Here is an 11637-nt window from a genome sequence, read left to right as displayed (position 1 = left end):
AAATGTATAAACAATACATAAATTTAACTGACGGATAACTTAAAATCAGGATAACTGAATGGGGTTCTCTATATATCGGCTATGGCATATATCTTCAAGAAATAAAATCTATAGCCATGTGACCAGATCGGTATTTATGATGTTTATTGGTTGCACATGTACTTACGGAAGATAATGCAAGTGTTACCTTCTTGATAGCATATGAAGGCAGCAGTCATGTCAGAGCTACATCGACCGTCATTCCATCCCATTCTCTTGTCAGAAGGTTCCCTAATCCATCCCTTTTCCTTGTCAGACGGTTGCATGAAAACACAATCTTCCACACCGCGAGCATTGTTGGGTTCACCTGTTTTTAACGAAGGCATCTTGCAGCATTGTTAGTATTTAGGAGCATTTAGATTATGTTTGCTTACACTTTTCATAATCTATTATATATAATGGAATGCTGATTGAAATATACATTTGGTGAGAGCAATATCAGTTACGTTCAGTATATTTCTCAGAAACAAGACACCAACCGGTGTACATAAAAACATATAAATAATAAAAATATCAATATCAAAATGACAGGAGAATTGTGCAAATACATATAGGGATCTAAGGTTACAGTGAAATATGATAGAAATAAAGTAACAAGAATCCCACAACAGCTTCAACATATCTACAGATGGTATGGATGAATTTGGACAACTTTTTCATAGCTTTTACTCTAATGCTGGATGAAACATTTTTTTTAAATTTATACATATTAGGCCATTCAGAGAGATCTTTAGGTATGTACCTAGACCGCCACTGGAGAAGAGCTTCACATCTAAACAGGTAATGAAACACGTCACCAACCGCGGGAGAACTACATAGATTGCACAAACGTTCCACTCTAGGGATATCAGACCAGCGACCAGTTTCAATTGGTAAGTTATGGTTTTTGTTTCTAAATTGTAAGATTGGGTGAGAAACGTTTTTAGGCAGATAAAGGTATTTTTCAAAGGTTATATTTTCTTTAAACATTTTATAGTACACACCTTTAGAACTCTCAGTAATGGAACTGTGCCAATTCTGCAGGAACTGGTCTTTCAATATATCACATTAATGGGTTGTGGTAACGGGAGTCCACAGTTGTTTAATATCTTCTTTACAAGGTTGACCATGGACGTTTTTCAGAGATGCCAGCGTAGTTACGAGTGATACATTTATAAATAATATTTGTTTATTTTGGAGTTTGATTATAGATTGCTATTTTAGGCCAGAATAGAATAACACGTTTGTACATTTTGATATAGTGGGGTTCCCTTCCGAGCTCCCCATAAGTCATATAGTTTGGTGTCCCATTTCGAAGACCTGCTGCCAGTTTAAGAAATTTTAAGTGAACCTTTTCGATCAGTTTAATGTTTTCAAATGCCAAGATTTCACAACAGTACATTAGTGTCAAATGCGGATATTAAATAATCCAAAGGCAAATTAATATTACGTCACTGTTGTTTTATTAATGAGAACATAGCTTTTGTTGCATTTTCTACTAAGATTTTGATGGCTTCTACAAATCTCCCGTTTCTGTGAACCTTTATTCCAAGGTGAGTATAATTATCAACAATTTCTATAGTTTGATTGCCAAAGGTGAATGAGTATTTCAGATTGCTGGTTCTAGCAGGCCCGGTTCCAACAACTATTATCTTGGTTTTGGACAAGTTGACATTTAGTTTCCATCGTGAACAATAACTATGAAAATATTGTCAAGTGATTGTTGTAGGTCTGCAGGGTCTTCACTGAATAAGACAGCATCATCTGTATATAACAAAACAATAAACTGCACGCAACATATATAAGATTGGTTTTGCTTGGTAATCTAAATTAAAACCTTTACTTCCTCGTTTAGTTAAGAAGGGCTCAAGATCATTAATATAAAGTGAAATCAAAAGTGGCGAGAGATTTTCGCGATGCGAGATGCAACTGGCCCAAAGCGCTGCTGCCAAGTTGTCAGCCTCCCCTGTCTTAAGACTCAGAGTGAGTGAGTTGGAATAAACACTGATGTAAACATTATTATATCGGAATTATGATGTGGCCGCAACAAAATGACAGCAGGTACAAACATGTCAACATACCACTTTGCCAGTCTGTATAATCCATCGGAGACCCGTCAGTCCAGAGAAACGTACCCTCTTCTGCAGCGTCTGTTGCCCCAATTGCAATCCAATTTCTCGTAATATTCTCTGTAAACAATCATATGTTACATGAAACTGATTGATTTGGTTGGTTGGTTTGTTGTTTAACGCCGCACTCAGCAATAGTACAGCTATATGTCGGCGGTCTGTAAATAATCGAGTCTGGACCAGACAATCCAGTGATTGATATCATGAGCATCGATCCACGCACTGGGATACGATGACATGCATCGACCAAGTCAGCGAACCTGACCACCCGATTTCGTTAGTCGCCTCTTACGACAAGCATAGTCGCCTTTTACGGCAATTATGGGTTGCTGAAGACCTATTCTACCCTGGATCTTCACGGGTCGAAACTGATTGAAAAATACATACATTACACGTTCTAATAACATCAATTCAGATAGAAGACGCATTCAGTTTAATGTTGACTTCAAAACAGTACACTAACAGCATTCAGTATTGTGGCCAATTCGCTCAAAACTGATTCATTTGCTGCAGGGTGTAAGAAATGTCTTAAGGTTCGCAAAGTCACTGCTGTACAAACACCCCTGTAACTTACACGTACACATTGACTTGTCTTCCTCCTCAGGTCCTTGGTTAACGCTTTCGGTGTCCCCCGCCGTGATATTGCTGGCATATTGCTAAAAGCGGCGTAAAAGCATATTCACTCACTTCGCTCATTTGATCGCAACTCCCATACTTCAGCATAGGTTTACAATAGTCTTAGTGCTAAGATCGCTTTGTGCAAGTGGGCCCAGTCTGGAGGGATATACCCTGTATTGAATATCTGTCGGTATAATATGGTTTGCTATGAATAATCCATCATATCAACCTCCACATAATCTCCGTGTTTCACATGAAGGACACGTATCAAAATTCAAGTAGTCACACGGATAGGCAAATAAATCGTTCAACATTAATGTCAGCATTTAGAGACATCCCAAACTGGCTTGGAAGAGATCAAGCGATATCTACACTGTAGATATCGCTGCAATGAAATTGCATCACAATGCTTTGCAGACCATTGTGACGTCATTGGTTACCATGACGTCACAATCAAATGACATCACTAATGGCCCTGCTACTGAAGCTGTTAGCAGTACTTTTTACACTGAAGACACTGCTTATTACTTTCTGCAAACTGTTGGATGATAAATAAAATCTCACCCTCATGTCTTTTGATATCAAATATATCAACACTCGTTGATAAAAGTGGAAATAAATCCTCGGCAAGCCTCGGAGGTTTCCCACCTTTATCAACTCGTGTTGATATATTTGATATCAAAAGCCACTCGGGTGAGATTCTCTATATATGAAACTTTATATCTCGAGTAATTCAAAATGTCTGGACATATCTTCAGTATTTGACACAGAAAAACAGAAAAAGATAGTTATCACTTTTACCGTATACAAAGTCATTTTCAGCCTGGGAGTGGATACTGATGAGATCGGCTCCAATCGACAGACAACTTGCTCTGGCATCATCCCAAAACAGCCTGGAATCATTGTACAAATACCAGCCTCCTCTGACGTCGAAACTCGCCCAGTTCCCCGAATAAGAACTGACTGTAAAACAAAGAATTTCAAATCAAGTATAGTGGTAGATAGAACAAACACCACCGTTATCTATTCAACGTTGGAACGCAGTAATGCACTTAAGGTTTCAACAGAATTAAGAAAGCACGTGGAAATTATTTCAGCACTGCACACAATACAGATCCTTGTTACCTAGCCATTGTTTAAAATCGTGCCTTCGTTTTAGATGAAACACAGTTGCTTTTGGCTACAGAGTGGCATGTTCATAATAAAATGCAGACCCTGATATACTGAATAGAAAATAACATCTTTTGTTACTGACGACCACCTTAGCGCTCCAAATGCTTTGTGGAAGGATGTATGACGTTTTAAAACTGTGTGTAGGACATCAACGGTCAGGAAATAATGGAAATCTATAAACATGAACACACAATGCCATACAGAAAGTAAAAACAAACCAAAAAAAAAAACAAAAACTCACACACAAAAAACAAAAAAAAACGAGAATCTTTACTGAGAAAGTGTTATCCCAAATATAACATTTGTAACAAATGTATAAACAATACATAAATTTAACTGACGGATAACTTAAAATCAGGATAACTGAATGGGGTTCTCTATATATCGGCTATGGCATATATCTTCAAGAAATAAAATCTATAGCCATGTGACCAGATCGGTATTTATGATGTTTATTGGTTGCACATGTACTTACGGAAGATAATGCAAGTGTTACCTTCTTGATAGCATATGAAGGCAGCAGTCATGTCAGAGCTACATCGACCGTCATTCCATCCCATTCTCTTGTCAGAAGGTTCCCTAATCCATCCCTTTTCCTTGTCAGACGGTTGCATGAAAACACAATCTTCCACACCGCGAGCATTGTTGGGTTCACCTGTTTTTAACGAAGGCATCTTGCAGCATTGTTAGTATTTAGGAGCATTTAGATTATGTTTGCTTACACTTTTCATAATCTATTATATATAATGGAATGCTGATTGAAATATACATTTGGTGAGAGCAATATCAGTTACGTTCAGTATATTTCTCAGAAACAAGACACCAACCGGTGTACATAAAAACATATAAATAATAAAAATATCAATATCAAAATGACAGGAGAATTGTGCAAATACATATAGGGATCTAAGGTTACAGTGAAATATGATAGAAATAAAGTAACAAGAATCCCACAACAGCTTCAACATATCTACAGATGGTATGGATGAATTTGGACAACTTTTTCATAGCTTTTACTCTAATGCTGGATGAAACATTTTTTTTAAATTTATACATATTAGGCCATTCAGAGAGATCTTTAGGTATGTACCTAGACCGCCACTGGAGAAGAGCTTCACATCTAAACAGGTAATGAAACACGTCACCAACCGCGGGAGAACTACATAGATTGCACAAACGTTCCACTCTAGGGATATCAGACCAGCGACCAGTTTCAATTGGTAAGTTATGGTTTTTGTTTCTAAATTGTAAGATTGGGTGAGAAACGTTTTTAGGCAGATAAAGGTATTTTTCAAAGGTTATATTTTCTTTAAACATTTTATAGTACACACCTTTAGAACTCTCAGTAATGGAACTGTGCCAATTCTGCAGGAACTGGTCTTTCAATATATCACATTAATGGGTTGTGGTAACGGGAGTCCACAGTTGTTTAATATCTTCTTTACAAGGTTGACCATGGACGTTTTTCAGAGATGCCAGCGTAGTTACGAGTGATACATTTATAAATAATATTTGTTTATTTTGGAGTTTGATTATAGATTGCTATTTTAGGCCAGAATAGAATAACACGTTTGTACATTTTGATATAGTGGGGTTCCCTTCCGAGCTCCCCATAAGTCATATAGTTTGGTGTCCCATTTCGAAGACCTGCTGCCAGTTTAAGAAATTTTAAGTGAACCTTTTCGATCAGTTTAATGTTTTCAAATGCCAAGATTTCACAACAGTACATTAGTGTCAAATGCGGATATTAAATAATCCAAAGGCAAATTAATATTACGTCACTGTTGTTTTATTAATGAGAACATAGCTTTTGTTGCATTTTCTACTAAGATTTTGATGGCTTCTACAAATCTCCCGTTTCTGTGAACCTTTATTCCAAGGTGAGTATAATTATCAACAATTTCTATAGTTTGATTGCCAAAGGTGAATGAGTATTTCAGATTGCTGGTTCTAGCAGGCCCGGTTCCAACAACTATTATCTTGGTTTTGGACAAGTTGACATTTAGTTTCCATCGTGAACAATAACTATGAAAATATTGTCAAGTGATTGTTGTAGGTCTGCAGGGTCTTCACTGAATAAGACAGCATCATCTGTATATAACAAAACAATAAACTGCACGCAACATATATAAGATTGGTTTTGCTTGGTAATCTAAATTAAAACCTTTACTTCCTCGTTTAGTTAAGAAGGGCTCAAGATCATTAATATAAAGTGAAATCAAAAGTGGCGAGAGATTTTCGCGATGCGAGATGCAACTGGCCCAAAGCGCTGCTGCCAAGTTGTCAGCCTCCCCTGTCTTAAGACTCAGAGTGAGTGAGTTGGAATAAACACTGATGTAAACATTATTATATCGGAATTATGATGTGGCCGCAACAAAATGACAGCAGGTACAAACATGTCAACATACCACTTTGCCAGTCTGTATAATCCATCGGAGACCCGTCAGTCCAGAGAAATGTACCCTCTTCTGCAGCGTCTGTTGCCCCAATTGCAATCCAATTTCTCGTAATATTCTCTGTAAACAATCATATGTTACATGGAACTGATTGATTTGGTTGGTTGGTTTGTTGTTTAACGCCGCACTCAGCAATAGTACAGCTATATGTCGGCGGTCTGTAAATAATCGAGTCTGGACCAGACAATCCAGTGATTGATATCACGAGCATCGATCCACGCACTGGGATACGATGACATGCATCGACCAAGTCAGCGAACCTGACCACCCGATTTCGTTAGTCGCCTCTTACGACAAGCATAGTCGCCTTTTACGGCAATTATGGGTTGCTGAAGACCTATTCTACCCTGGATCTTCACGGGTCGAAACTGATTGAAAAATACATACATTACACGTTCTAATAACATCAATTCAGATAGAAGACGCATTCAGTTTAATGTTGACTTCAAAACAGTACACTAACAGCATTCAGTATTGTGGCCAATTCGCTCAAAACTGATTCATTTGCTGCAGGGTGTAAGAAATGTCTTAAGGTTCGCAAAGTCACTGCTGTACAAACACCCCTGTAACTTACACGTACACATTGACTTGTCTTCCTCCTCAGGTCCTTGGTTAACGCTTTCGGTGTCCCCCGCCGTGATATTGCTGGCATATTGCTAAAAGCGGCGTAAAAGCATATTCACGCACTTCGCTCATTTGATCGCAACTCCCATACTTCAGCATAGGTTTACAATAGTCTTAGTGCTAAGATCGCTTTGTGCAAGTGGGCCCAGTCTGGAGGGATATACCCTGTATTGAATATCTGTCGGTATAATATGGTTTGCTATGAATAATCCATCATATCAACCTCCACATAATCTCCGTGTTTCACATGAAGGACACGTATCAAAATTCAAGTAGTCACACGGATAGGCAAATAAATCGTTCAACATTAATGTCAGCATTTAGAGACATCCCAAACTGGCTTGGAAGAGATCAAGCGATATCTACACTGTAGATATCGCTGCAATGAAATTGCATCACAATGCTTTGCAGACCATTGTGACGTCATTGGTTACCATGACGTCACAATCAAATGACATCACTAATGGCCCTGCTACTGAAGCTGTTAGCAGTACTTTTTACACTGAAGACACTGCTTATTACTTTCTGCAAACTGTTGGATGATAAATAAAATCTCACCCTCATGTCTTTTGATATCAAATATATCAACACTCGTTGATAAAAGTGGAAATAAATCCTCGGCAAGCCTCGGAGGTTTCCCACTTTTATCAACTCGTGTTGATATATTTGATATCAAAAGCCACTCGGGTGAGATTCTCTATATATGAAACTTTATATCTCGAGTAATGCAAAATGTCTGGACATATCTTCAGTATTTGACACAGAAAAACAGAAAAAGATAGTTATCACTTTTACCGTATACAAAGTCATTTTCAGCCTGGGAGTGGATACTGATGAGATCGGCTCCAATCGACAGACAACTTGCTCTGGCATCATCCCAAAACAGCCTGGAATCATTGTACAAATACCAGCCTCCTCTGACGTCGAAACTCGCCCAGTTCCCCGAATAAGAACTGACTGTAAAACAAAGAATTTCAAATCAAGTATAGTGGCAGATAGAGCAAACAGCACCGTTATCTATTCAACGTTGGAACGCAGTAATGTACTTAAGGTTTCAACAGAACTAAGAAAGCACGTGGAAATTATTTCAGCCCTGCACACAATACAGATCCTTGTTACCTAGCCATTGTTTAAAATCGTGCCTTCGTTTTAGACGAAACACAGTTGCTTTTGGCTACAGAGTGGCATGTTCATGATAAAATTCAGACCCTGATATACTGAAGAGATATACCGTATTCGACGTGAACAATCCCAATTAGCACCCCTTCCGATTGATCAATGTACACAATACCTATTTATTCGTGTATAAAATGCACTCGTGTGTAATCTGCACATTGAATTATGGGCAATTAAATTCTGGAAAAATATATCTGTCGTATATAAATATTTCAGGCTGTCAGCATAAACCACGAAATTTATCTTTCAACTCTTTTTTTTTCACCAAAATAATATTCTAATAAGAGCCCCCTATTTCTAATTTTGAGATCGCTCTGGGCGCTTATTACGTCTAATACGGTAACATGTTTTGTAACTGGTTCATTACGGTAGTCATGGGACGCCCTTTTCAATTGCCCCTCTACATCATATAGCTGGAATATTGCCGAGTGCGACGTTAAACAAACAAACAAACAAACAACAACATCATATAACATGTGATCCAGTACTTCCGGCCAACCTAACTTAATGTCACATAGAAACATCAGACATCGGTAGTATCGTAGACATTTACAGGCGATCATAATGACCGTGTATTGTGAAGTTCGGAATATGTATATAATTTGTTCCAGAACATATTCGTGTTTTGGGTTTTCGATGTCCTGAAAACAAACAATGTATTCCGAAACAATACGTTCAGCTCGTTCTTTGTAAAACTGGGGCGGTCGGGTAACCTTGTGGTTAAAGCGTTCGCTCGTCACGCCGAAAACCCGCGGGTTCGATTCCCGACATGGGTACAATGTGTGAAGCCCGTGATATTGCTGGAATATTACTAAAAGCGGCGTAAAACCATACTCACTCACTCACTCACTCAACTTCACACCGTTATGGACCCACCCCAAAACGTTCACCACTGAAGCCTCTACATAAAATGACGTGCAGTAAGTTTCGGGACGACACGTGGTCGTTGTGCATGCAAATGCCATCTGTGCTAACGACTTCGTCTCGGCATGTAGTCTCACACTAGTTGCCTGTGCAGCCGGTCCCTTCTCTCAGTAGGAGTTTACACCTGATTACTTAATACCATCGTTCTGACTGATCTGCCCGGGGCTGGAGTTGCTTCCCTTGGGCATCCAGAGTGGCGTCAAATCATCGACGTTACGTGTTTGTTGGTATCGGCCTCCAATGTGCTGATGACAGATTGATACACATGCACCGTTTGGGCAACAATCTTCTGACGTGTGCCCACCTGCAACATGCCTATAGCACGAAAACGTCCAGTATGTTGCAAACGTCGCATGATCCATGCTGTTGCTTTCTTAATGGTGAAATGTGTTCAAAAAAGTGTCTATGGTAAGTGACATTGGTAAATCTGGCATATCACTCCTTGCACGTGCTGTCCGAGGGCACGTGCTTCATGACTGTCACAGTGTTGTGTTTGGGAGCTTGATATTTTCGGAAATGTGTTTGCCACATCAATCACTAACATTGCACATGTACTTTCATTGTCAGACGGGGCGATCAGGCAGCCTAGTGGTTAAAGCGTTCGCTCGTCACGCCGAAGACCCGGGTTCGATTTCCGACATGGGTACAATTTGTGAAGCCTATTTTGGTGTCCCCAGCCGTGATGTTGCTGGAATATTGCTAAAAGCGGCGTAAAACCATACTCACTCACTCACTCACTCACTCACTCACTATCAGGCGCCAGAATATGGAGGCATCAGCCACTACGACTATTACAAAAGTTTTGCCGCAAGAGTGGCGGCATACGTCGACCCCCCTACTCCCATTAACTGGGGTCATCGAGACACGACTTGTGCACCCCCGCCAAGAAGGCTTAATCTTGCCATATCTTCGACAGCGTCACTCACATGACGGACACACGCCCCTACAGTTCCCAACAACATTGGCACCTCAGTCAAACTTTCCAAACGTCTTATGGTAGACATGTGGAGAACACTTCCAAATGTGATGCATCAGTGACACAACTTATGTCCGATGCAATTCCCTATGTTGACTTGTACCATATGTTGCCGTGTTTTTTTCAGGTGGACAATTGACTTGCCTTTGTGTGTGTTTGTGACGGATGCTACCGATGGGGCAGGATACGCTCACCTTTTCGCGAACACTCTCATAAACACTTGCTCATGATATGGTCAGAATCGTACATTCGACTCTGTTTTTGGCAGAGATGTCCTTACTGATGCAGCAACAAGTGTGGGATTTGATGGTTTTCGCAGCGTTAGTCAGAAGTCGAGAAACTGCCCAAGAAACCCTCGGTAAGATTCTTGGAGTTGCAATCTCTGTAGTAGCTATTCTTTAGGGGAGACCTTCTTCAACCAGAATTCTATGAAAGGCTTACAGACTCTACTTCGAGGATACAAACGAGTTTTGTCACCTTCTACCAAAACTCGACAACCAATCACAGTATCCCGAGTTAGCTCATTAAACTGCTGAGGTCAGGAGTATTTGGTGCTTTCTATGACCTTACATGAATTCTTCGGATTCTTAAGCTGTGGTGAAAATAATATTCACTTGTATAGCTGCTTTCGAACCGGAAATCAACCTGTGTGTGCAAGATATAAACCTTGATTTGCACAGACAACGCTGCATCTTGAACCTCAAAGCTTCCATGACAGATCCCTTCCGCCGTGGCGTAACTTTCTCCTTGCCCAGTGCAGTGTCTGAGGAAATACCTTTGTGCAAGGAAAGTGTGTGGTTATCTCCCTTTGGATCCTCTGTTTGGTGCTGGTACCAAGTGTCCAGTCAAGTGTAGTTACGTCATGGCTAATTCCACTGATTACTGGGGGCACGGGTGGCCCAGTCGTCTACGGCGCCGCGATTCGCTGTGCAGAATTGCGTCCCTTTGGCAGGCCAGAAACCTATGATTGTGGGTTCGAATCCCGGTTCGCCCTGATTATGTTTCTAGGTTTGTCAGCACCATACCCGTGCTCGTGGGTTTCACCAAAGTGGTAAACGTCTGAGACCTGCATCACTTCGGGCTTTCCTCCCACATTTAGCTGACACGCCGTGATATAACTGGAATAATGTTAAAAGCGGCGTTAAACCCAACTCAGTCAGTCAGTCCACTGATTACTAAGCTCGGTCTGTGTCCTGCCAATTTTTCCGGGCATTTGATCAGAATAGGTGCCGCTACCACAGCTGCCAAAGTTAGAGTCAAGATCATCGGCAGAGGGCAATCTGACGGCTCCACCAAGTACATATACATTCGTACTCCAGTGGTCGTGATCAAGGTCTCAGGTCTCTCCGTGTGTGTGTTGTAGGTAACAGGTGTGTTCTTGAATAGATACTCCGTGACAAACTACTATATTACAGGCCTAATCCGGGTCAAGACGACACCAGGACAGCATTTTCATCTAGGTCCGGGTCTACGACCCCAGGATATTTCAGCTACCATTGACTACCCCAGGACATAAACCTTCCGTCCGGGACAGGATGGCCCA

At 40.4% G+C, this 11637-nt stretch overlaps 1 protein-coding gene across 3 annotated transcripts in view; it reads right to left on the bottom strand.

Annotated features, from left to right (window-relative positions):
* The window catches only part of LOC124129719 (C-type mannose receptor 2-like), a 34358-nt gene that overhangs the window by 18813 nt on the left and 3908 nt on the right, over positions 1-11637 (bottom strand). For all 3 annotated transcript variants that reach the window (XM_048391411.1, XM_048391412.1, XM_048391413.1), the window contains exons 3-8: positions 7814-7975; positions 6347-6454; positions 4435-4593; positions 3567-3728; positions 2100-2207; positions 188-346 (exon numbers count right to left, since the gene is read on the bottom strand). In XM_048391411.1, the coding sequence (XP_048247368.1) occupies positions 188-346; positions 2100-2207; positions 3567-3728; positions 4435-4593; positions 6347-6454; positions 7814-7975 (858 nt within the window). The remainder of the gene's footprint in view (positions 1-187; positions 347-2099; positions 2208-3566; positions 3729-4434; positions 4594-6346; positions 6455-7813; positions 7976-11637) is intronic.

This window comes from Haliotis rufescens, unplaced genomic scaffold (genome assembly GCF_023055435.1).
Source record: "Haliotis rufescens isolate VD_foot unplaced genomic scaffold, xgHalRufe1.0.p SCAF_9, whole genome shotgun sequence".
Taxonomy (NCBI): Eukaryota; Metazoa; Mollusca; class Gastropoda; order Lepetellida; family Haliotidae; genus Haliotis; species Haliotis rufescens.
Note: the sequence above shows the minus strand (reverse complement) of the source record. Positions and strands in the feature narration are given on the sequence as shown.